The sequence below is a fragment of the Cupressus sempervirens genome, chromosome 5 (genome assembly GCF_028749045.1).
Source record: "Cupressus sempervirens isolate cs-2001-9-10 chromosome 5, ASM2874904v1, whole genome shotgun sequence".
NCBI lineage: Eukaryota > Viridiplantae > Streptophyta > Pinopsida > Cupressales > Cupressaceae > Cupressus > Cupressus sempervirens.
The window spans coordinates 424809003-424836215 of record NC_143122.1 but is presented as its reverse complement, the minus strand read 5'-3'; the positions used below and the strand labels follow the sequence as shown (position 1 = coordinate 424836215).

Below are 27213 nucleotides of genomic sequence, written 5' to 3'. Positions count from 1 at the left end.
CTAATGCAGAATTAATTGATATTTTCCTAACAGCTGGATGGGGATGGCCAACATAGGGAGCCCAATCATTGTTGAACAGAAGAGCATTTCCATCTATTCATTTCAAACCAGCAGGGCAAATTAAATCAATAGAATCATACGTAATTGTTTCTCCCTGAATTGTGACTGGGCAAAAATGTATAGCACCCTAAAAGAGGGTCTTCACTTGTTGAATATGTGCAAAAGGTTATAGAGCATCACACCTGTGAAGTGGATGGATTGATAGTAAATATTGCTTGCAAGGAATCCATTATTAGAGCTCCATAGATCATTATCACTCCCGCAATGCTGAAATTTGGTGAAGTATGAGCATCTGCAAGGGTGAACATGATTAAGCCTGCAACAAGTAGCAGCGTAGATATGTATTCATGGACGAGATATTTCCTCCTCAAGCCAGGTATAAAAGCTCCCATCACCATTACTAGAATAACGTTCTCGCATATTTTTTAGAGAGATGTGAGATCATTATTCAAACAAAATCAAAGAAACTGCCCTATTCTCGGGCCCCAACAAGTAATTCTACTAACTTTCCACTAACAACAATAAAATTACTGCTTGAAAATCACGCTTTCATTGTATAGCTAGAGAAAGGAGCGATCGGGAGTTTAATTTAATTAAATAATTAGAAAAGAAGACATTCTAACACTCCAAAAAAATAGGGTAAGGAGCCACTGCTTGAATTTCTATAATGTTTTTCAATTATTTACCCAAAACATTTACTACCATACATGTGACCGTAAATATAAGATCCAAACTGCCCGTGTAGCCTGTTAGGAAGAGGAAGAACTATAAATGCAAAGTACATTGGTTGATTTGAACATGAGCTGAGCAGGATAGTTGAGAAAAGCGAGGGAACCCTTGGTTAGTCCATGGGATCCCATAAGAATGCCTGAAAGATTCACATATGTTTTCCATGGATTTACAACTTATTTCATTCTGAATCCCTACAATAAAATGAGATCTAAGTAGATGAAGTTTTACACAAACTTGAAGTACCATCCATAGCTGCAACACAATAGCACACAATCTACTTACAGTCTACTTAGGTTATCTCATAAAATATGCACAACGACACAAGATATGAGGAAAATACATAAAACAAAGAGTAAGGAGATCGATCTAGAAATGCAAAGTGGAACTCGCTAAAGATATTCTCGCTCCAAAATGACAAATACCTAAACTGCAGCGTGCTATAAATCTACTCCCCGATCAACAAGAGCGAACACTCACAGAGGGCAGGTGAATGTGCAGAGGCCAGGATTTGACGGGTGAATGTAGACAAAAGCACATCGAGCGTCTCTAACGCATTATCTTTGTTCTCGCTCAGGCACTACTAAAATTTAGTGTTCAAACATTTTACCTCTAAAAGCTATGAAAATTTGGTCCTTTTTTTTTTTTTTTTGGTTATGAACCCGAGTTGGTCAAAATTTCGACCAACATGGGGATAAAAACTAAAAAAACATGAAATGATAGGCCAATATGGCCTTTGGTCGAAAATGACCCTCAAATGTACTAGTGACAGGATAAAATAAATGACAAGATATATGAGTTGTTTATTGCAAATCTGATGATTTTGGGTTTGCTGTTATGATGGGATATTGGTAGATTTTGGGCATGTGAAATTGTTGGACAAAAGAGTTTTTTAGATGTTTCATTTAAATGAGGGTTTTATGGGGTAGCTTGCAGAAATGACCTCCTGGGTAAAAATAGACCTCACAATTGGATTCTGATCGATATTTCCATAAATTTTTGATACATAATATGCCCTAGTTTGTCCATGTTCAAAGGAAATGAAAGAGTTTGTTTAGTTTCAACCCGTGATGGCCGTCAAATTTGATCCTATCAAAATTTTTGTCACAAAAAAAAAAATCGTAGTAAAAATGGTAATACGACTGTCTTAGTAAAATGACCATAACTTTCTCTCAGGATATTGGATTTTAGACTTCTTATAGGCATTAGAAAGCTAATTCAGAGCACTACAACTTGGTGTAGGTTTGGTTCAATGATTTTGAAATTTTGTTAAGTTTTAAGAGCTCGAAAGTTAGATGTTATTTGTTTTGAGCACAAATTAGGGCATAACTTGGGAATACATAGTTAGATTTTGGACTTGAAGTAGTCAACGGAAAGCTCTTGGAGAGCTCTACACAATGGTTTAGATTTGATGTAAGTTTGACATAGTTTATTTAGTGATATGTTAATCTGAAATAATTTATGATATATATTGACTATGGTAGCATTATGAGTTTATGACATTGTATGTTTGGAGATTTAAGATTTGATGTCATTGTATACTTAGTTCATATTTTAGATTGGTCTCATGATGATATGATTATCAATATTTGGTTTGGATATGTATGATGACTTGTTGGGTCTACAAGTTTTGCAGTGTTGTAAGCAGTCTATATTTACAAGATGAATTTATAGCTTGGTTATGGGTTGTCTTTGCCCATTGATCTTTCATTATTGATGCATATTCAGATTGGTTCTTGGATTTGGGTTGGCTATGCCTGAAGTCACATGATTTTCTGAGTTTTTCTTCATGTGGAAGGGATGAGATGTTGTTACCAAGTATAATCATGGTGGAGGATTGTGGTCGACTATTTTATGTTGATAGGTTGGATATATTGAGAGTCAGATGCTCGGTTCATGGACGTGATCATGGTGTCATGGATTTTGACATGACATGATTGGATATATAGGTACATCCTTGATGTTTATTGGTTTGGATTCTTGATTTGGTTATGTTGGTATATCTTCTTGGTTGAGGATCATGGTTATTTGGTTTCTTTTGAGGAGCTCATGATGTGCACTTTGAGTTCCTTGATGGTTTGATGCCTTGGTTGATTCTCATGGTTAGATGATGGTTTTTTCATTATGATGTCATGGATATCTTGGATACACAGTGATGAAGTGACAGTGCAAGATTAGTTCCTAGTTTGGTTTGTATCTTCTTGGTTTAGAGATTTTCGTTTCACTTGGTATTGACACTTTGGTTGTGTGTGTAGACCTAGAGGATCTTCATGTAGGAGATGGATTTTATGATGCCATAGGTGACTCAGTGCCACAGTTGAGTGATATTTTTTTGGCATTATTGAGTGTTTGCATATATTGGAGATTTGTCTTAGATCCTGTTGCTGCAGAAGCATCTTTAACATTTGCATGGTGCACTTGGTTATCTTCATGGTGTGTGTGAAGATGCTTAGATCTTGATGACTCATGGGGTTCTTGGTTATCTTTATGGTGTACGAAGATGGTTCTTCATGGTATGTGGAGATGCTTTTCTTCATGGTGTGTGGAGATGGTTGTATCTCGAGGACTAATGGGTTCTTGGTAAATGTGTGGTTTATGCTTTCATTTGACATGTTATCCTTGGTGTTAGGATGGTTTCATTTTTATGTCATGGTATACTCTTGGTACACATTTAGAGTTTTTAACATGTTATACTATATTCATATGGAGCACGTTATCTTCTTGGTTGAGATGGTTGGACCATGTTGTCATGTTTATGTTCCTGAGGCCATGGTTGGAAATTTGACGTTGATCTTGGTTTAGTTTGTTGGTATTGATTACATTGATCATAAGCTAGATACTTCATGATATTGCTATGTTGCATTTGGAGTTGGCATATTTATTGGTTATAGGTGCTCATAGATACTTAGAGACGGTGGTGATGCTTATTTCTCTTAGATTAGAGAATTTTTTGTTGGTACAATGGTTTCAATAGGAAGTTTGAGAGACACTCACTTGATATGTACTTGAGAGGAGATTGTTCTTAGATGAGTCTTGGATATTTTGTTGAGCATTCTCATTCCCCACTCTTGGTCTACTTGGCGGTTTTCTATTTGAGAGGTATAGCCCATTGTTTCTCTCAGGTGCATTATGTTTATGCTTGTCTTTCATGGATATGGATCTTGAGCTATGATACATGAGTTAGTTCTGAAGGGTTCATTTGAGAGATGGTTTAGCATTGGTTATTTCCATTTGCATATGTTGTTATGCTAGTTAATTTTGGGAGATGGTTTTATATTAGGCATATTCCTTGGATTAGGAATGGTTTATGAGTTTGATCTTCTTGTGAGAGGCTTACATCCATGATTAGTTAAATGGTATGGTTTGGATGTTATTGTGGCTTCTTGGTTGGGGTTTTATGGAGGAGATCATACTTGCATAGTTACATCTAAAGGTGTGTGTAGAAGGACATGATACATATTATGATTTGCATGGTTTCTCTTAGGTCTTGGTTATCTTCCTGGATGTTCAATTTCTCTTACGTCAAATTTGAGATTGGTTAGAGATTGTGATCATTGGTTTTTTTTTCATGTATGTCAGGTGAGAGATGACATGGTTATTTATTTCCATTGTTGGTCATGGAGAGGTTGGGAGATTGTTAGAGATTTTTTATGAGAGTTATTCTTGCAAGTTATTGGCTTATGTGTTGTGGATGTCCTTAAGACTACATGGACACACTTCCTTAAGATGTTGTGAGTGGATTTGTTATAGATTTGACATTATATTTTGTAATGTGAGCTTCTTAGTATATATGTGGTAGGTATTGCTCTTGAGGCTTGTGATTGTAGGTTACAAATTGGATATGTTGATGATTTGAGATTCACTTGGTATACCTTTGGAGGTATGGATAGTTGGATGGGTTTGGCACTTGCTGTGGGTGCTATTTCAACTATGGATATTTTGACAACTATGGATACATGTGATTACTTTTGGATTAGTTTTTTGTGCTTGGCATTTTAGTTGGTACAGGATTTTATGATCTTCTAATGTGACAGGTTGGGAGGCTTTCTCTTTGGATGGCTTCTATGTATGTCCAATGGAAATGACATAATAGGAGGTGAGATCATTCATGTTTGAGATGCTGGATACTTTGATTTTGTTGCAGGTATCAGGATGGAGCACTTCGTGTACTTTGATCCATGATGGTGGATGTGCTGGGAGGGATTGTTCCCTTGTTCATTTATGTGACTACAGATTGACCCTATGCAATGTATACAACAAGTGAGAGATTGTTGAGATAATGGGTGTTGCCCACATTGCATACTATTGTTATATTGTATTATTTTATTTTATTATGTAACGTTGCACCTAGATGGATGTGCAACATGTAAAGATTCCCATGGGATATACTTGATGAGATGTATTGTAACATTGTGATAATATTTCATATAATTATTTAATATTTGGATAAAGAATTAAAATTCCAATATTAAATGTGAGGTCAATGGGTTAGGTAGCACATGGTTTTAGCACATGATTTATGTAATATCACTTGGTGGTTTTGTGGGACTTGATATTATATAAGCAGCCATAAGGGTAGTTGTTGGTCTAAGAAGATAGAAGGGCAAAAGGCAAGAGTCGAGTAGGACAAGACTTGATAGGTTAGCCAAGGGAGCATTTGTGAAGGTTGGAAGCATGGCATGTGATGTGTGGATTCATGCTTGTTCACATGTATTGCTTAGTAGTGGCTATGACTTTGAAGGCTTCCATGGTTGTATTCCAATGATGTTTTTGCTGAATAATACATGGTGATGGATGCTTTTGGAGGCTGAGTTTTTCCCTCAATGAGGGTTTCCCAGGGTATATCTCGTCTCACAATTTTTGTCGGTATGTTGTCTATTCTCTTGCATGTGATTTTAACTACATGTTTATTTTAGATCTATTATGGGTTATGTGGAAACAAATATATTCTTTGTTGCAAGTTTCCTTACACAGTGAAGGTCACCACATTAGTATTTTAGCAACCCAAAGATACTATTTATTTATTGTGATATTTATTTATTAAATATGAGCAACCACATCTTTTAAGTAATAATATTGGATAATATCATTTGTTGATTGATATATGTAGTAAATTGAAATATATGAATCTTATATCTTAATAAATTACTTTATATTTATCAACTTTACAATTGTGCACATTAAATTTCTTATTTTAATCAAGGTTCATTGCACTTAAAGGCCCCATGTTTTTAACCCCAAAATCATTGAAATTTTAAGAAAGAATTGAAGGAGTATATCTATTAAAATATTGGGCTAAAAGGGGAAAGTTACAAAGGATTTGATAATGAAGGTTACTAGTCTCTAGGTATGCACAAAAGTAAGTTCTTCAAAAGTCAAAATGATTCAAATTTAACTGTGGATAATTTTATGAAAGAGAAAGAAATTGGAAAAGTTATTAATAAATAGAAGAGTGAGTATATTGTGAGCTACATTAAGAAGATATGAGTTATAGTTCTAAATGTCCCCATTTGATACTTCTCCTTGGATGGACAAATTGTTGGAAATATATATGAAGTAATTGAGAGGGGAGGGGTGAATCAGTTACCACACAAATAATTCCAAAAATCTCTTAGATGTCTATAATACTTACGTACTGCTGATACTTGGTAAATAGTGTAGGAATACTATAACTCGGTAGATTAACTAATTACTGATCATCTAATATTCATAGTTATTATTATGCTTGCAAAGGTTAAAATAAATGAACACAAGAGACACCAAATTTAACGTGGAAACCCAATATGGAAAAAACCACCAAGTAATTAGTCACCAATTTTCACTCTTCTGAAGTGAGCCCTGTTAAGAGCCAACCTTGTTAAAGGTTACAATGCACACTGTTAGGTGTGACTTTGTTAGAGGATTTAATCACCCTGTTAGGAGTGGCCTGGTTAGAGGTCTTTAGAACAATTCAACATTAACTTTTCTTCGTTAACCTTGGGAGCTCGATTAACACTAACTTTCTGTTACAAAATCCTTTGATGCCCGAGTGAGCTCTGTAAATATTAACTTTTCTTCGTTAACCTTGGGAGCTCAGTTAACACTAACTTTTTGCTACAAAATCCTTTGATGCTTGAGTGAGCTCAGTAAGAACTAATGTTCAAGAATGCCCGGTAGACACTGTAAATTGCTTTGTTGATCATCTGAGCTCTGTAGACTCTGTTTAATGACTGATATGACATTTGTGTAACATTAAAGACAATACATAATTAACAATTGTATCCAACAATCTCCCTCTTTGGCATTGATGGCAACACAACATGTCATAGCAGAATGAAATTTGAAAACAAGTCTAACAAGTCTTTTCTTGTCAAAACAACTTTCTCTATTAGATAGCAAACTCTCCCTCTTTCAGTAATCTTCCTTTGTGAAGGAATTCCAAAGCAAACTTTTCCTTTCAAACAAATTTCAGAAAGATATGGAAGTAAAAATCTCCCTCTTTGACAACACATGCCAAAGACAACACAACTCAAATGAATTTTAATGTACCTTTAGTACTGATTCATATGTAATATTTCCTGATTATGTTGCATCAATTGATAGATCTTCAACTTGGTATGCGTTGATGCATCACTAAAAATTTATTTTATTGAACTTCAAATAGGGGAGTGACCCCTAACTTACCTCTTAGATACAAGAATGCATCCTTAGGTAATGGTTTTGTGAATATGTCAGCAATTTGTTCCTTTGTATGGACATATTCCAATATGATCTCCTTATCTTGTACCAATTCTCTGACAAAATGATATTTTATTGCAATGTGCTTAGTTTTGGAATGCATCACTGGATTCTTAGATATGCTGATTGCACTTGTATTATCACAGAACATAACAACTGGTTCTTTGATTTCCACCTTCATGCCTCCCAACAACTGTTTAAACCAAACAATATTAGAACAGTTTACTACTGTAGCAACATACTCTGCTTCTGCTATAGATTGGGATGTACAATTATGCTTTTTGCTTGTCTAAGAAACCAACCTCTTTCCAAGAAAGAATGCTCCTCCACTTGTACTTTTTCTGTCATCAAAGTTTCCTGCCCAATCAGCATCAATAAACACTTTCAAATCTAAATTACTTTCAAATTTGTACCATAAACCATAATCTTCAGTTCCTTTCAAATATCTCATTATTCTTTTGATTGCCATCATGTGATTTTCTCTTGGTTTTGCTAAAAATCTTGTTACAATACCAACTGCAAGGGCAATATCTAGCCTAGTATGGACTACATACTGCAACTTTCCAATCATAGATCTATACAATGTTTGATCTACTTCTTTTGATTCATCTTCCTTGGTAAGTTTTAATCCAGTACACATAGGAGTTCCAACTGGTTTACAATCTTCCATACCAAAATTTTTCAATATCTCCTTGATGTATTTTGATTGAGTGATGTAGATACCATTTTTATTCTGCTAAATTTGAAGACCAACAAAGAATTTGATCTCTCCAAACATACACATTTCAAATTCCTTGTTCATTTGTTCTGAAAATTCATTGCAAAGATCATCATTCCCTGTGAAAACAATATCATCTAAAAATATTTCTGCCAAGACAATCTTATTATCTGGTCCTTTCTTTATATACAAGCTACTGTTATCATTAGTTCTTAGAAAACCAATCTAAATAAGATAGTTATGCAATCTTTCATACCATGCTCTAGGGGCTTGTTTCAGACCATACAATGCCTTGTGTAATTTGCAGACCATGTTCCTTTTATCTAGATCAACAAAACCTTTAGGTTGTTCAATGTAAACCTCTTCATCTAGTATACCATTGAGGAATGCTGACTTGACATCCATCTGATAAAATTTGAATCCTTTGTGAGCATCATATGCAAGTAAGGTTCTGACTCCTTCCAATCTTGCAACAAGAACAAAAGTTTCTCCATAGTCTATTCCTTCTTCTTGAGCATATCCTTTGCATATTAGTCTAGCTTTGTTTCTTGATACCTTACCATCTTCTGTCAACTTGTTTCTAAATATCCACTTAGTTTCAATCACATTTTTATCTTTAGGCCTGGGTACAAGAGTCCATGTCTTGTTTTTCTCTATCTGCTTTATTTCTTTATTCATAGCCTCAATCCAAATATCATTTCTCAATGCATCTTTGATATTTCTAGGTTCAAAGTCAGCAAGTAAACAAGTACCTTTCACCTTACTTCTTGTCATGGTTCCTTCAGATTTGTCTCCAATGATCTGATCTGCTGAATGATGTCTCTTGACATATTTTGCTAATACACGTTCCTTGCCTTTTAAATGAATTTCATTGTTATCCTCTTGTACTTCAACTTCAGGTTCTGGCTATTCTGGCTCAGTAGATATTGGCTCGGGTCCTTCAGACTTGGTAGACACTTGTTCAGTAGCATCAGAATGTAACTCAGGTTGCTGTAGCTCGATTTGAACTTCCTGTAGCTCGGTTACTGATGACTCGGGAGTAGAAGATTCCTAATTGACTGCTACTGTATCAGGTTCAGTGAAAACAAACCTTCTATAATTTTCTGGTTCCCTTTTGCTTTCTTCTTCAGTCCTTTCTGCAAACTCATCAACTTTCACATGTGCACTTTCTATGACTTTGTAAGTAGACAAGTTCAAACATATATATGCTTTACTTTTGCAAGAGTATCCCAAAAATATTCCTTCATCACCTTTTACATCAAATTTTCCTTTTCTAGATTCTTTCAAAATGTAACATTTACTTCCAAATACTTTTAGATAACTTACATTAGGTTTATAGCCATACCATAGCTCATAGGGAGTTTTGAATGAGTCCTTTTTCAGCTGTACTCGATTCAAGGTATGAACTGTAGTGCTGATAGCTTCCTTCCAGTATTTGATAGCATTGTTTTTTTTCGATCATTAAGGTTCTTGCACAATCCATGATAGCTCTATTCCTCCTTTCAGCTATTCCATTTTGCTCAGGAGTTCCAGGGGCTGATACCTGTCTTTTGATTCCTCTCTCAATGCAAAAGTTATTGAACTCATGTGAAATGAATTCTCCACCTCTGTCTGACCTCAGGCATTTCAATATTTTCCCTGTTTCCTTTTCTACTCTGGCCAAATACCATTTGAATTTCTCAAATGCTTATGATTTGTTCTTTAGATATATGATAGTCATCATTCTTGAGTAATCATCAACAAAAAGAATGAAGAACTTTTCTCCAGTATAGCTTTCAATTCCAATGGGTCCACATAAATCAGTATGCACAATTTTTAATATATCTTCAGACTGATAGTTTTTACTTTTAAAACTAGTCTTTCCCATTTTACCAATCTGACAATTCTTGCATAGACCGACCTCAGGTTTCTTTATGTTAGGAATGCCTCTTACTTTCTTGAATTTTCTTATCTTCACCAAATTATCAAAATTGACATGACACAACCTTTTATGCCATAACCAACTTTCTTCAACTTGAGCAATAAAACATGAACATTCATTAAGTTCAAGATAAAAGAGGTTACCTTTAGTTTGAGTGCCTGATCCAATCAAATTTCCTTTGTCATCCAGCAGTCTTGCTTTTCCATGCATGAATTCTACTTTGAATCCATTATTGAGTAGCTGTGCCACACTCAACAAATTATGCTTTAGTCCTTCTACCCAATAGACATTATCACATATAAGTTCTTTGGTTAGAGAGATTCTTCCTCTTCCTTTTATACAACAAGGTTCATTGTTACCAAATCTTACACTACCACCATCATAGTCTTCAAAATATTCAAACTTAGTTTTTATCACCAGTCATGTGATGAGAACAACCACTATCTATGATCCATGTATCATTTTTGCTCATATGAGAAATGAGTGCCATTTCCTCATCATTATTAGATTCATCTTTCACAGCAATGTAGACAATTTCATCTTCTTCTTCATCATTAGAATCTTTAGCCATAAAACATGTTTTCTTACCTTTATCCTTGAATGATTTAAAGTCTTTCTTGCCATTGTACTTGTAGCCTTTCTTCTCATCTTTGTTCTGCTTGTTTGGGCACCTAGCAGCAATATGACCAACTTCTTCACATGAAAAGCAGATTAGAGGAACTTTACCTTTATATTTTCCTCTGCCTCTAGAATATTTCCTTGCTAGTAGAGCTTCAATCACTTCAAGATCACTGTCTGAACTTTGGTCTTATTCATCTTCACTTCCTAACTAAGATTCCTTTTTCTTTTTGTTTTTCTCCTTGATTAAAAGCTTGGCTTCAAATGTTGATTCAATGTTCTTGGAAGCTGAAACATAGTTGTCAAAGTTGTCTAGTTCAAATGCAGTTAATCTTCCAACTATGGCCTCTAGATTTATCTTATGATTTGCTTCACATCTTCTTTCTTGAATTGCAGAAACTCTGATTGAATAAATGAGAAGTAGAGTTCTAAGAACTTTACTTATTACTATCTCCTCCTTGATACCTCCTCCAGATGCTTTGATTGCACTGACACATGCTTTGACTCTTTCAACATATTTTGCAATGTTTTCATCCTCTCTCATCCTCATCTGATCAAATTGTCCTCTCAAACTTTCTGCTTTGGCTCTTCTTACATTATCATCTCCTCCATAGATTTCTTTCAGCTTTTCCCACATTTCAAAGGCAGATTTGCAGTCCTTGATGTCATCAAATTCTTCATAACTCAGAGCAGATGCTATATCTATCATCATAATGTTGTGGGTCTTCTTTTCAACAATATCATTGATAGATAGTGTACCAGATGGTTCTGCATATTTTTCATCAAGGTATTTTAGTCCTGTATCTCCAATAGAATCTAGATGAAGTCTCATCAACCCTTGCCATGCTGAGAAGTTGTCCCTGTTAAGTCTCAAAAATTTTCTCTTATAAGACATCCTGATCTTTGGCTTAGATCCTTGAAATCTTATCCTGTAAGCACCAAAAGCTCTGATACCAAATGTTGGAAATATAGATGAAGTAACTGAGAGGGGAGGGGTGAATCAGTTACCACAAAAACAATTCCAAAAATCCCTTAGATGTCTATAATACTTACTTACTGCTGATACTCGGTAAATAGTGCAAGAATACTGTAACTTGGTAGATTAACTAATTACTGATCATCTAATATTCATAGTTATTATTATGCTTGCAAAGGTTAAAATAAATGAACACAAGAGACACCAGATTTAATGTGGAAACCCAATATGGGAAAAACCACCAAGTAACTAGTCACCAATTTTCACTCTTCTGAAGTGAGCCCTATTAGGAGCCAACCCTGTTAAAGGTTACAATGCACACTGTTAGGCATGACCTTGTTAGAGGATTTAATCACCCTGTTAGGAGTGGCTTGGTTAGAGGTCTTTAGAACAATTCAACTGAACTGTCACCTGGTTAGAGGATTTACAAAATGGCTGTTAAACCAACTTTGTAAAGAGATTCTGGATTCACTGTTACAATGATTAGAAAGCAACAATGAAGTAACCTGAATGATATGCAACTTATCTTTTGCTATTTACAGATCTTTGTTCAATTTCACTAGATCCTTAATGATCGAATACAACTTTGCAGCTCCAGCAGGATATCTAATCAGAATTCGCTCAATATTTTTTTATTCCATCCTCATCCATATACTCATACTCACACTTTAATTCACAACTTGAACATCTAAATATATACCTTTCAGATTATCAAGTCAGCTCAAATATAAGTTACAACGACTAAAAAAATCATTACATCAGTCGACTGCATGAAATAATTGAACTTAATATCAAAACAATAAAATCCTTTGCTGACCGACCCAGCTCAGTAACCACTACTCCAGAATGGTTTTCTAGTGTTAACCAAGTGAGGCTCGATAAACACTACAAACCCTGCAAAAATCTTTTGTAGATCAAGTAAACTCGGTTAGCACTGACCTTCCTTTGCTGACCTTGTGAGCTCGGTAGAAGTTAACTCTCTGCCACATTTCCTTTGATAACCGAGTGAGCTCGGTAAACATTAGCTTTTCTTCATTAACCTTGGGAGCTCAGTTAACACTAACTTTCTGCTACAAAATCCTTTGATGCCCGAGTGAGCTCGGTAAACATTAACTTTTCTTCGTTAACCTTGGGAGCTCGGTTAACACTAACTTTCTGCTACAAAATCCTTTGATACCCGAGTGAGCTCGGTAGACATTAACTTTTCTTCGTTAACCTTGGGAGCTCGGTTAACACTAACTTTTTGCTACAAAATCCTTCGATGCCCGATTGAGCTCGGTAAGAACTAACTTTACTGAGTAATGTTTAGGAATGCTCGGTAGGCACTGTAAATTGCTTTGCTGATCATCTGAGCTCGGTAGACTTTGTCTGATGACTGATATGACATTTGTGTAACATCAAAGACAATACACAATTAACAATTGTATCCAACACAAATTAGTAGTATGCACTGTTGTAACTTTGTTCTTCTCAACAACTTTAAACATAAGGTTCACATTCCAAATTTTTCTTTTTAATTATTACTATCCTCAATGAAAGCATTAAGGACCACAAGAAAAATCCTATGGTCCTATTCTTGCATGCGGGCTTAATTTTTCTAATTTTTGAACACTGAAAATCATATTCTTTCCCATCCTAATATAAAGATAGACACTTTCCCTTTTCCACTAAGAATGATGAGGAGACTGAATTTGAGAAATCTAAGAGTTTATAATTTAAAGGGAAATATTGTAATATTGATATGGAGTTAGAGATAGTTCCTTTAGAGAGGGAAGGGAGAATTGGACTATGGTCAACAAGAAGAAAAATACCTAAAATCCCTAAATTTAAAAGAGCCTCTTCTCTTATGATTACTTCTATTTAAACCCTCAGAGACTCTTCATGCCATGTGCAATTGATGGACATGGTGTCAAACTCTGAGGATATGCCAGTGAATTTGAATAGGGAGGGGATACCCCCTTTCCCACACAAGTTACCCAAAAACTTTCCCTTTCAAGTAGCTCTAATTAGGAGAGCCCTCCAAATCTCTTGCCTATTGTATGAAATACAATAATAGATTCCTTTAGAATGAGCAAATTGATCTTCCATGAATTCAATTAGATGAACATCAAACTTAAAGCCATTTAATTCAAATTGGACACTAGACACCGTATGGAGGTTTTATGGGGTGAAAGTGAGGGAAGAAATATTATTAACTCTCTTTAAAAGGTGGTGAAAGATTTAAAGACCATGAAAACATATTAAATGAGTATGGAATTTTTTTAGGCCTTTAAACCAAAACAAAAAACATCAATGATAGTCATCTCACTCTACTCTTGTTTAGCTAGTTTAAGAAATAAATGATACAAATGATAATATCATGAATCATGTGAGAAAAAGTGACAATAAGAACTGAAATTAAATTCAGATAGTTGATGTACAGAGGTAGGGAGAAAGACAATTAGGGGTTTGTTTATGATAGAAGGGGTCTAATGATATGCTATAGGCCTCTTTTTCTTAAAAAGGTTTCAACTCCCTTGAAAATCTATTCAACCTTAATTAAAAAGTATTTATCTAATTTAATTGAACATATAATATTTTACATTTTTTTAACCCCCCCTTTCTCTCTCTAACACACACACACACACACACACACACACACACACACACACACAGCATGGGCCTATTAACAATACATATCAATTAGCTTATTTTTCCAAAGTTATTCTTAAATCATTTCTTATCTGTATGTGTAGATGCAAAGTTGATTTGAGGATATCTTAATTTAGACCCTCATTGCATAAATATGGCCATTTTCTAAAAGACTTATCAATTGAGCTAGTGAATTGTATAAATGTAAGCTACAATTAGGATTTTTTTCCTTATTGACCTTGAAGACTACTTCAACATTACCCATTAATTACAAAGGTGTGATTATTAGTTTTGAAGTGTTATTCACTTTTATATATTAAAATTAGAAGATTATATTTTTTTTAATCCAAAATGATAGAGTGGAGATGTATCTCTCTAGAATTGATGAATCTTAACCAACTAGAAACAAGAAGTTAACTCCTTCGATCAAACATCTTAAGATGGCTGGTAACTTGGTGAAGAACTTGTGCTCTTAAAAGCAAGGTCATAAGTTCAAATCTCATAGGAAGTTAGGGCGTACATGCCTCATTCTAGCATATTCAAGTGCATCTCGCAAGGAATACGAAGTAGCCTCATATTACTATAGGTCATTTATAGACTCATATGCATATCACCCAATATCAATGACATCTTAATATGGATAATGAAAAATAATAGTAATGAAGAAAGTTTGTTACAAGATCATGTAAATTTTGAAGGCAATTACTATGGATATTCTTCATTTGTACATGGATTGCTAACAAACCTTTTTATACATAATCTATAAGTCATTTATAGACTCATATACATATCACTCAATATCAAAGACATCTTATGATGGATAATGGAAAACAATAGTACTCAAGAGAGTTTGTTACAAGATCATATAAATTTTGAAGGAAATAACCATGGATATTCTTCATTTGTACATGGATTGCTAACAAACCTTTTTATACATAATCTATCAGTCTAACTAAGTAGTGTGATTACATGAAGTTTATGTGTGTTCAAAATTTTAATTATATTTAATCATGTTGAATATATCTCATACAAGAGACACATCATGCAAGCATGATATATATTTAAGAATCTATGAATTCTTCTATCTACATATAAAAAGAATCAATTTATATTCTTCAATAGTTAACATTGTAATGTAAAATCTAGTTAACAATAAAAAAATATGAAGCAACCTCATATTATTATAAGTCATTTATATTTATAGACTCATAATATACATATCACCCAATATTAAAGACATCTTATTATGGATAATGAAAACCAATAGTAATCAAGAATAAATTTGAAAAAAATAACTATATCTAAATAAGTTGTGTGATTATATAAAGTGTAAGTGTGTTCAAAATTATAATTATATTTAATCACATATATCTCATACAAAAGACACATCTTGCAAGCATGATATATTAATTTATGCTCTTCAATAGTTAACGTTCTAATGTAAAATCTGGTTAACAATCAAGAATTCTTATTGACCAAATCTCCGACGACGTCAGCAAAAGTTTCAAAAGCATAAATAGTTCTCGCCAACCACACTTTCATATATAACGTTATCAACTCGTACATTACAATCCTGTTGTACTGGTTAAAGGAGGACTTCAAATATTAAAAATAGTTTCTGTCATTGCTTTATTTGATAGAAACATATTACAATATAAAATTGTCATCCAATTATTTAATTTAAAATCCTTATTACTGCATGTTGTGACTGCGTATTAAGAGCTTCTTTCTGTCACGACTTATCATCAAGGACAAAATAACTATACTACTCCAACCAAAGCAGGCCATCCAGAATAATGAAGAGCAAAAAAAATCTGAAAAAGAAAAGGAAAAGAGAAGAATATATGAGTCAAGAGTGGAGATTATTTTAGAATCATATTAACATCTGGGCAAATCTGGAGGAGGAGGTTCTATGCTTGTCAATTTACTTGGCCCGTTCTCTACAAGAAAAACCATTGCCAATCCCCAAGTTATATGCACATCGAGGTGGCAATGCATCAACCAAGCTCCTGCCCATCCAAAATAAAAAAATTCTGAGTTCCAAACGGTATGAAATGCTGATTACATCTATAAAATTGATGTAGAACATAAGAATAGATATTAATTCTTAAAAAAAATTAGAATTCAAATGAAAGATTATATAAGGAAGAAAACAACATCTTTATTCTTTTTATTTTTATGATGTTAAAAACTCTCATGCCATCCTATAGTTGTGCTTTTGGACAGAGAAAAACAATAATTTAATACTCTTTTAGTTTTATGATGCTGAGAACTATAGTGTCATTGTATAGTTATGACTCTTGATATATGATATTACGAATTGTAATGTCATTGTGTGAATGCAATAAGTAATATTATTATGAGAGTAATTAAATTTTGACAACCCATAAGATAATATTAGCTTCTAGATTTAATTGTTATCACAGTAATGTACAATCGAATCTAGAAGTTATACTAAGATTTGTATTGTTGATTGTTTCTCTATTAAGTTGGCAAGGTAAGGGCATGAATCCACATAAAAAGACACATTACAACATTACCGCAACACCAAAGCACAACAACAGGTCATTACAGTTCAAAAGCTAATTAGTAGCAAAATATAAAAAACAAAGCAATTGGAAGACTCACACACCAAGGAAGAAATTAAGCTCGCAAAAATAAGTCAACTTTGACTATTTAACACTTTTAGCCCACGAATCAAGCCTCAGTGTGTGATGTTTAAGCCACCCACAATCCGAAAGATGTATCTAACCATCTGTATACTATCACAAGCTACCAAAAAGAAACCATAAGTCCAACTTAACCTAACTAATAAAAGATTCAGCCTACTACTATCACTACCAAAGCCATAATTTATATTTCTCTATATTAAGACAATAAGATTAATAAATGAACAAATATCAGTTTGAGAATATCACCACAACTAACCAAGAACTTATATCAATTTATAGCGAATCATTTGAATTTAGTTATAATCGTGTCTAATAATAGTACCATTACATAATTAAATCTCTCAACATCACTGGAAAAAAAAAACCTCCAAAAAATAACATAATAACGAAACAATTGAAAAAATATCACTACGTTTTTCTGTATCTAGAATTTTTTTTTTGACTTTGTTTTGTCTTTAATATGTTTTTTCTAGAAATTAGCCTATACCATATAAATATAGTTCTCACCATTACTGAAAAAACAAAAAAACCTTAAAAATGATCAAATGCATACCTGGATTGTCTGCGACAAATCTGATGGCAGCCCAGCCATTAACAGGAACAGCAACAGTATTCCGCTGAGGAGGATCAACCAAATTGAACTTGAGAGGATCCCTACGCGGATCATAATTCCCAAAACCCTCTCCCACAACATAGAAATCATACCCATGAAGATGAATCGGATGGTTCTCGGCAGCAAAAACATTGGTCCCCTGAAGAACAACCTGCACAGCAGTATTATACTTCAACACTTTCACCCTCGTTGCCTTCACAGGAGACCACAGACTCCTGCTAATGTTCTGTGCAGTGTAGTTAAACCGCACGGGCGGCCTATCGGGAAAATCGGTCGTAAAAACCCCATTCTGGCCAAAATAATGGGCCTGCAAAACTGAGTTCGAGGACGGCAAGACGAAAGAGAAGTTGTTCATACTGGCCGCAAAACGGGTGCCGTTGGGCCCCCCGCAGCGCTGGGTCGGCGCGCAGTTGAGGAGACCGAGGCCGACGGTGAAGAAGAGAGTTTGGGCGACTTTGGTGGGGACGAGTACCGGGTGTTCCTGGTCGCCGAGGCTGCGGAGGGCGCGGGAGAAGAAGGTGGCCGTGCGGGTGTCGTTGTAAGGAGGGAGAAGGGGCATGGTGATTTGTTGTTGTTGTTGTTGTGGAGGAGATTTGTAGTGGAGAATGGCGGTGGTGGTTGTGTTGTCGAAGGGGACTCCTTGGGCGCTCGAGTAGGCGCGGGCGGCCATGTAGTAACTTCCGCTGCGGCCTCTGCTTCCGCGGATTATGACGTCGGTTGTCTGGCCGGGGCCGAGCATAATGTGCTTTGCTCGGAAGGGCTTTGTGTAGCCCGCGTCCACTGCGACTACCGTCATCTTGTGGTTTGCGATTGTGAAGAAGAGCTCCGTGTTCAGTGCAGCGTTGATGACGCGTAGCATCCGTGTTTCCCCATTGAAAATCGATGTGGAAAATGTGCCTGCAAGTTTTAGAGCATGTTGTTAAAGTAGTGTAAACAAGAGATTTCAATGTAAGCAATCATAACAATAACATAAACTCGTTCAAGCATAGACATTGGATGACTGGTCTTAAAACATCACAAAACATCACATACTGATGGAAAAATAAAGTTTAGAATAATAAGTCAACTCTGACTGTTTAACACTTTTAGTCTAAGGATGAAGCCTTAGTGTTTGATGTTTAAGTCATATGTGCACATTGTGTATTAGGATTTAACTGCATAGTGTTTAATTTATGAGAGATGGGCTCGTGTGAATCATTTCTCATGAAGAAATATGGGTCAATGAGTTAGACTCAAAAAACTAAACAATTAACGGCGACTTAAACATCACACACCAAGACTTGATTCCTAGGCTAAAAGTGTTAAACAGTTAAAATTGACTTATTTTTTCAAGCTTAATTTCTTCCTTAGTGTGTGATGTTTAAGGCTGGCCAAAAAGTTAAAACCTAATAGCAATATCACAATTTGATTGGTTGTGAAAGATATCTCCTACTTATCAAGCATGGATATTGTTATATTGGGTATCACGAGAAAGGTATGAATAGTCATTATAAATTATAACTTTTACGTATCTTAAGTTTTATATCAATGAAAATATGAAGTTGTTCTTACGTGTTTTTCAATGAGCATTGTCATATGGATTAGAGGAAGAGCATTAGTAGTTATTGTAGCTAACTTTGTGCTTCCTAAGATCTTGAATGGTAGATTGGTTTTTGACATGGTTTTTTGGTTGCTTTTATATGTGGCTTAATTGCTTATAGTTTTTTGGTCGTCTTTATATGTGACTCAATTGCTAACTATTGTTCTGGCTTTTGACTATTAAATAGAAAAGTTGTGAGATTTGTTCTGCGCGTATGGGTCAAAAAGTAGTCATTTACAATATTTGACTCCAACATATCACTATTACCCCATTGCCCATATTGCACAATTAATACTTTTTCAAAAATGCCTCAACAATCATGCACTATTGGTATAGTAGAGTGTAAATAGAAGATTTCAATGTTATCAATCAAAACATTGACTTGTTCATGCATTGATTAACATAGAACATTGTCATCGAATCCATCACGGAAAGAGTATGATTTTTCATTATAGCCAATTTATGCTCCTAAGCTCTTCAATGACACATCAAATTTTGACTTTATTTTAATTGTCTTAATATGCATTCTACCTTCTAGGTATTAAAGAGAAACATTGTGTGATATGTTACATATGTGAGGGTCAAAGAGTCGTTTGAAAAATATTTTCTACTGCCATCCACAATCCGAGAGATGTATCTATCCAGAAAATTAAACAACTAATACAATACTTACTCATAAACACCCCAACAATTATGCATTATTGGTACCAATTAAATTACATGTAATTACTAACCCTTTTTCTTATAGAAAATTGTATATTTATTAGCTTAGTAGATCTTTTCAATGGGCTTTTAAAAATCCAAAGATCAGTTATTAGAACATTGGCATACTCTTCCTTTAATTGCTATTAATTTTTTATTTTATAGAGTAAGAATACATCCGAAAGATCATTATTGAAATGTATTTATTTTTAATCAATGTTTGGTATCACGGAGAAGAAGTTAACTATGTTTCTTATAAATTGTTTTGCAGTAACTCAATAACCTATCTTTGTAGAAGATGGTTCACTTTACTTGACCCAATATCATGGGCCAACGTTAACACAATGGGACGAATCATTATTAAAAAAAGAGAGTATCTGTGCAACCTTTAGCTCATGTTCCCCACTGCATTCAGAAATCTATCATCAACACAAACATAAATCACAGAATGTCATTTGAACTATCAAAAAATAAAAGAAAGTCATCATCAAAAATAAAATACATTACATAATATGATCAGATATATCAAGTAAAAATAACCGAGTGGCTCAAACATCGCACACTAAGCTTAATTCTTAGATCAAAAATATTAAATAGTCAAAATTGACTTTTTTTCCCGAACTTTTTTCTTCTCTTAGTATGTGATGTTTAAGGGTAGCCCATACCATTGCCATTGATTAAAATAATATTTTATAATAATTCTTTAAATATCCATTAGAATACAGAATCGAGTACATCAGCATAGTTATATCTCAACAAATAGATTGAGTTAAAGAAAGATTATTCAAAGATTATCATACACATACCACGTCTTGAACAGGGATACAGATCTCCCGGTTGCCCATTGATAGTAAAAGCATCAGACACATTGGGTGCAGCTCCTGTTCGTGTTGCTTGATTTACAACATCAATGGGATTTCTGTTCCACCATTCACCTGTTAATCCACACACTGTAATCACCAGCTAACAAATACAATTGCATATTAAAAAAAAATTCAAAACTCTACAAATAGAGTAAAAGGCAATAATATGCAATTATATTTTGAAATACCAAGAAGAAGAATAGTCTCTCTGTGTGGCGTGGTGAAAGGATAAAAGGTACCCATCCTTGGATAGATAATCAAGGCTCCATAAACGGTGGCTCTCAGCCATGAACTGTGTGCATGCCACCATAGAGTACCTTCTTGGTAAGTAATGGTGAATCTATAGGTGTAACTCCCTCCTGGCCGAATGGGGCATTGTGTGATGAACTCTGGCCCATCAGACCACCCCGTTCGAAACTGTCGTATTCCATGCCTGTAACATATACAACATCATGTTTTGACTATATTTACAGAAATCTATTTTTCATGAGAATGAATAATACATTTAGCACTCATTCCATCCGAATAATGAAACACTAGACCTTCCAAAGAAATCACCCATACAATACTACTTCACTTCAAACAGCCTTAACCATACCATGTTTAACATTGTTCATAAATTACTTACATGCATCAATAAATAGATATTACTACTATCACACTCATGACTACATGTTAGAAATAGACTTACCAGTGAATGGTGACATTGTATTTTGCTCTGTTATGAACTTTGATCATAAGAGTGTCACCATTTCTTACATGCAGAGTTGGTCCAGGGAATAACCCATTTACTGTTATTATGTTATGCTTCTTGCAAAGTCTTGTTATAGTTGTGGTTTCTGTCTGTCATCAAACAAACATATAATTTAAAAACAAGATTGAAGATATTACAAGAACTTCTATTAATTCAAAAGATTATAACAAAATCAATTGATAAAATGAAATTAACTTACAACGAAGGTGTATCTATGAATATTTCCTTGAACTAACACAACATTGAAGAAAAGTACCACCACAACAAGAACCCTTGTTAAACCAAACCCAACAGTATTCTTCAATACCTCTGCCATTATAGCTTAAAAACAATCCTCTTCAAACACTTGTATTAATCACATAACTTATTGAACTATAAGAATGCTTTAAGAAGTAGGCTTAGAGTATTTATTATTGGAATGGATATTTTCAGAGCCCACAAAGTCGTTAGTAGGTTAGAGGGGATTTGGGATCTGGCAGGTTAGAGGGGATTTGGGATCTGGCTCAGACATGGCATGTGAAGCTTTAGAAATTAAGAGAAGCAGGAACAAAAGACAAAGAACAGTTGAACCACTAATAATGGCAAATCAAATCATCTTCCTCTCTTCAACCTGCTTTTTTGTTTCAAAACGAAGTACGTAGCATACTTTGTGGGTTGTTTCCTCTATACCTACCAGACCAGAATTTCAAGTTTTTACCGAATTCTCTACTTAACCAAATTCAGGCACGCGTTGAAAATAGGGAGGCAAACTATCAAATTATAGAAATTAAATAATAATGTTAAACGAACCATTTGAATTTTGTAAAATATCAAATATCCAGGACATGTATGCTTTGCTGATCTGATTATATCAGTCAAAATAGAGCTTACTTGTACTTGAAGACTTCCTCTACTACTTTATAAATTTAGACGTTGACATTTTTATTTTTTTCAATGTAATTTACAACCGACTACTTGGACATTTTCAAGCAATCCATTCACAAGGAATACTTGTGTATTAAATGAAATTGGCCTAGAGGATACTATAGATCTTTCTATATTATATTTTGTAAGAGAATATTGGAGATTTTTTTTTTGGGTCAATAGTATCAACACTATTATATTGGTAATTAGTGAAGGAAGTTCTTCCCTAGGTCTATCTTAGATGTACATTCGACTAAATTAATAAATAATTAAATTGTGATATTGCTATCAGATTTAACTGTGTAGATTTTGAGTCAAAAGTCATTGATCCATGTTTCATGAGTAGTGATTCAACGTGAATCCATCCCTCATTAGAATAAATGGAACACTTAGCACTCATTGGATCTAGGTGATGCTCACACAGGTAAAGAAAGTTGTTTTTTAAATTTTTATTTCTTTTTAAATTATTTATTATTATTTTTGATGGAGTTCATCCACAAACAAGTTTTAGATACCTGATATGGGCCTACGCATGCTTGAAACCTCTTCGGCTAAGAGCCAAAGACTAAGGAGCATCCATGCTACCAAATTCGCCCAGGGCACGATCTCGGCCTCATCCCTTATGATGTCTTCGGGTCTTGCACTCAACAAGACTTGATCCCTGGTGGGCTCTTTGATGCAGGGGGATCAAGAGAGACATTACTGAGTATGTGGCAAGGTGCAAAATCTATCAAATGACTAAGGGACATTCACAAAATACAGGTTTATACATGTCGTTGCTAGTTCCTGTTCAGTCGTGGACTGACTTGAGTATGGATTTTGTATTGGGTCTTCCACACACTCAACAAGGTAATGACTATTTTTGTTGTTGTTGATTGTTTTTCCAAAATGGCTCACTTTATTGCCTATAAAAAGACTAATGATGCCACTAGGATGACCGAATTATTTTTCTCAAAAGTTGTTCGCTTACATGGTCTACCGAAAACCATTACTTCTGACCATGATACCAAGTTCTTGAGTCATTTCTGGAGGACTTTATGGAAGAAATTGGGAACCAAGTTATAGTTTAGCAGTGCCTATCACCCTCAAACCGATGGACAAACAGAGGTAGTCAATCAGAGTTTGGGGAATCTATTACAATGCATTGTTGGTGAGAAGCCCAAACAGTGGGACTTGGCATTACCCCAAGAAAAATTTGCTTATAATAGTTCCAGGTTAATAGGTCAACATGGAAATCTCCTTTCCAAATTGTTTATGATAAAAATCCTTTAGGTGTTCTAGATCTCATGCCTCTACCATTAGGTGACAGGATTAGTAATGATGGAGTGGCCTTTGTTGAACACCTTCAACAACTCCAACAAGATGTCTGACACAAGTTACAAATCAGCAATGACAACTACAAGATTCTTGCAGATGCTACTAGAAGACACCACACTTTTACTGAAGGTAACTTGATCATGGTTTATTTACGTCATGAGCAGTTTCCTATTGGCACATATCACAAACTGAAATACAAAAAGATTGGGCCTTGCAAATCCTTAAGAAAATTAATGATAATGCCTATGAAATCAGCTTACCCGATAATCTAGACATCTCTCTTGTGTTCAATGTTGTTGATTTGCATAAATTTCATGGAAATGTTCTAGAGGTAGTTGATGGACAGGAAGGTGAGTGGCAACATCAACATCACCTTCCAAATAAGAAACAAGATACCATTGCCCAAATTCTTGACAAACAATTTACTTCCACAAGGCACGGTCAATACAACCACTATTTAGTACAGTGGGATGGCTTACCAATCACTGAAAACACATGACTATCTAAGTGGGCAGTGTTGCAGTTGGATCCTTCCAAGTTGCACCACTTCACCAAAAGTCACTTGTAGGAGCAATGTTTCTTTCAAGAAGGGGAGAATGATGTAGGGAGTTCAGAGAGTCATAACTTTTGACTCGGATTTGTGTTTTCTTAGATTTTTCTGGGTTTTTTTTAAAAAAATCTATAGTTGAGGTGGATTCGAACTTAGCTAGCTCTGTTGGGGCCATTTTAGTTTATTTTTCAAGACCCAAAAATTCCATCTTGACCTTCGAATTTTAGTTTTAAAATATCTTAAGCATTTTTTTGTTTTTTGTGCTTTGTAATAACTTTAAAATTTCTTTCTAAATTTTGGAGATTAATTGTCAATTCGCCTTTTTGGCTCAAAGGGTAGATATAAGAAACTTTGGATTTGCTTTTAGGAGTTTTTTTGAAGTTACCAAAAATGGCATATTTTTCCAAATTTTAAAATTTGCCAAATTTGGAAATTTCCTGTTTTCTCTTTTGAGAGTCAGTTGTTATTTAATGGAGTTAGAGATCCACGTAGAAGTAGTTTTCAGTAATGAACAATTCAGATTTTGAATCTATATTTCATAGTTCTGTCATGAGTTATTAAGTTTTCTGTGAATTGAGATTGGTGTGCTACATCACTCTTTGTGAGCCATTCAACTTCATTAGTAGATCAAGGGCCCATTGACAATTATTTATTATTTTAAATAAATATTGATTTAATTTTTAAGATTAAAAGAGATTTTAGGGAAAATATAGATTAATAATATCAAATATATAAGGTTTAAAAAGAAATTTAAAAGATATGTCTAACTTCCAAACTTATCTATTTATATCAATATTAAAGGGCTTTTCTTAAATATCATTTAAAAAAAATGTTCTCAATATTATAATGGGGACATAACTCATATTTTATGTAATTCTTATAGTTTATTTTTTATAATAATTGCCTAAAATGATTTTTGAATGGTTAAGAATATTATAATTAGTTAAATTAAATTTTTTAAATCATCACATTGATTTATGGAATTTATCGACCTAAAGAAATATTTGTTGGCAATTTTACTAAGTTAGTATGTGAGGGTTGTCATTAATGACAACATAATGCTGTATTGAGGTTGCAAAAGTTAAGAAACAAGTAATGTATAAGGCTGTATTGAGGTTGCAAAAGTTAAGAAAAAATTGGCTTATTTTTTCAAGCTCAATTTCTTCCTTAGTGTGTGATGTTTAAGGCTGGCCAAAAAGTTAAAACTTGATAGCAATATCACAATTTGACTGGTTGTGAAAGATATCTCCTACTTATCAAGCATGGATATTTTTATATTGGGTATCATGAGAAGGGTATGAATAGTCATTATAAATTAGAACTTTTACATATCTTAAGTTTTATATCAATGAAAATATGAAGTTCTTCTTACATGTTTTTCAATGAGCATTGTCATATGGATTAGAGGAAGAACATTAGTAGTTATTGTAGCTAACTTTGTGCTTCTTAAGATCTTGAATGGTATATTGGTTTTTGACATGGATTTTTGGTTGCTTTTAAATGTGGCTCAATTGCTTATAGTTTTTTGGTCGTCTTCATATGTGACTCAATTGCTAACTATTGTTCTGGCTTTTGAATATTAAATAGAAAAAATGTGAGATTTGTTCTGCATGTAGGGGTCAAAAGTAGTCATTTACAATATTTGACTCCAACATATCACTATTACCCCATTGCCCATATTGCACAATTAATACTTTTTCAAAAATGCCTCAACAATCATGCACTATTGGTACAGTAGAGTGTAAATAGAAGATTTCAATGTTATCAATCAAAACATTGACTTGTTCATGCATTGATTAACATAGAACATTGTCATTGAATCTATCAGGGAAAGAGTATGATTTTTCATTATAGCCAATTTATGCTCCTAAGCTCTTCAATGACACATCAAATTTTGACTTTATTTTAATTGTCTTAATATGCATTCTACCTTCTAGGTATTAAAAAGAAATATTGTGTGATATGTTACATATGTGAGGGTCAAAGAGTCATTTGAAAAATATTTTCTATTGCCCCATTACTTATTCACAAGTTCTCTATCCAGAAAATTAAACAACTAATACAATACTTACTCATAAATGCCCCAACAATTATGCATTATTGGTACCAATTAAATTACATGTAATTACTAACCCTTTTTCTTATGGAAAATTGTATATCTATTAGCTTAGTAGATCTTTTCAATGGGCTTTTAAAAATCTAAAGATCAGTTATTAGAACATTGGCATACTCTTCCTTTAATTGCTATTAATTTTTTATTTTATAGAGTAAGAATACATCCGAAAGATCATTATTGAAATGTATTTATTTTTAATCAATGTTTGGTATCATGGAGAAGAAGTTAACTATGTTTCTTATAAATTGTTTTGAAGTAACTCAATAACCATCTTTGTAGAAGATGGTTCACTTTACTTGACCCAATATCATGGGCGAAAGTTAGCACAATAGGACGAATCATTAAAAAAAAAAAGAATATCTGTGCAACCTTTAACTCATGTTCCCCATCGCATTCAAAAATCTATCATCAACATGAAAATAAATCACAGAATGTCATTTGAAATATTTTTTTTAAAAAAGTCACCATCAAAAATAAAATACATTACATAATATGGTCAGATATACCAAGTAAAAATAACCGTGCGGCTCAAACATCACACACTAAGCTTAATTCCTAGACCAAAAGTGTTAAATAGTCAAAATTGACTTTTTTTTTTGAACTTTTTTCTTCTCTTAGTATGTGATGTTTAAGGGTGGCCCATACCATTGCCATTGATTAAAGTAATATTTTATAATAATTCTATAGATATCCATTAGAATATAGAATCGAGTACATCAGCATAGTTATATCTCAACAAATAGATTGAGTTAAAGAAAGGTTAAATTCAAAGAT

The 27213-nt window shown here is 34.0% G+C and overlaps 1 protein-coding gene and 1 pseudogene across 1 annotated transcript; both read right to left on the bottom strand.

The window, feature by feature from the left end:
• LOC149556598 (UDP-galactose/UDP-glucose transporter 4-like) lies at positions 1-15936 on the bottom strand (annotated as a pseudogene).
• Positions 15873-22035, bottom strand: LOC149556597 (laccase-12-like). Its single transcript, XM_089830996.1, has 6 exons — positions 21753-22035; positions 21491-21642; positions 20988-21232; positions 20743-20871; positions 17596-18552; positions 15873-16379 (listed from the first exon to the last, which is right to left on the bottom strand). Exons 1-6 carry the CDS (start codon positions 21867-21869, stop codon positions 16249-16251), a joined length of 1731 nt encoding a protein of 576 aa, XP_089687122.1. The 5' UTR covers positions 21870-22035; the 3' UTR covers positions 15873-16248.
• Positions 22036-27213: the final 5178 nt, after the last annotated feature.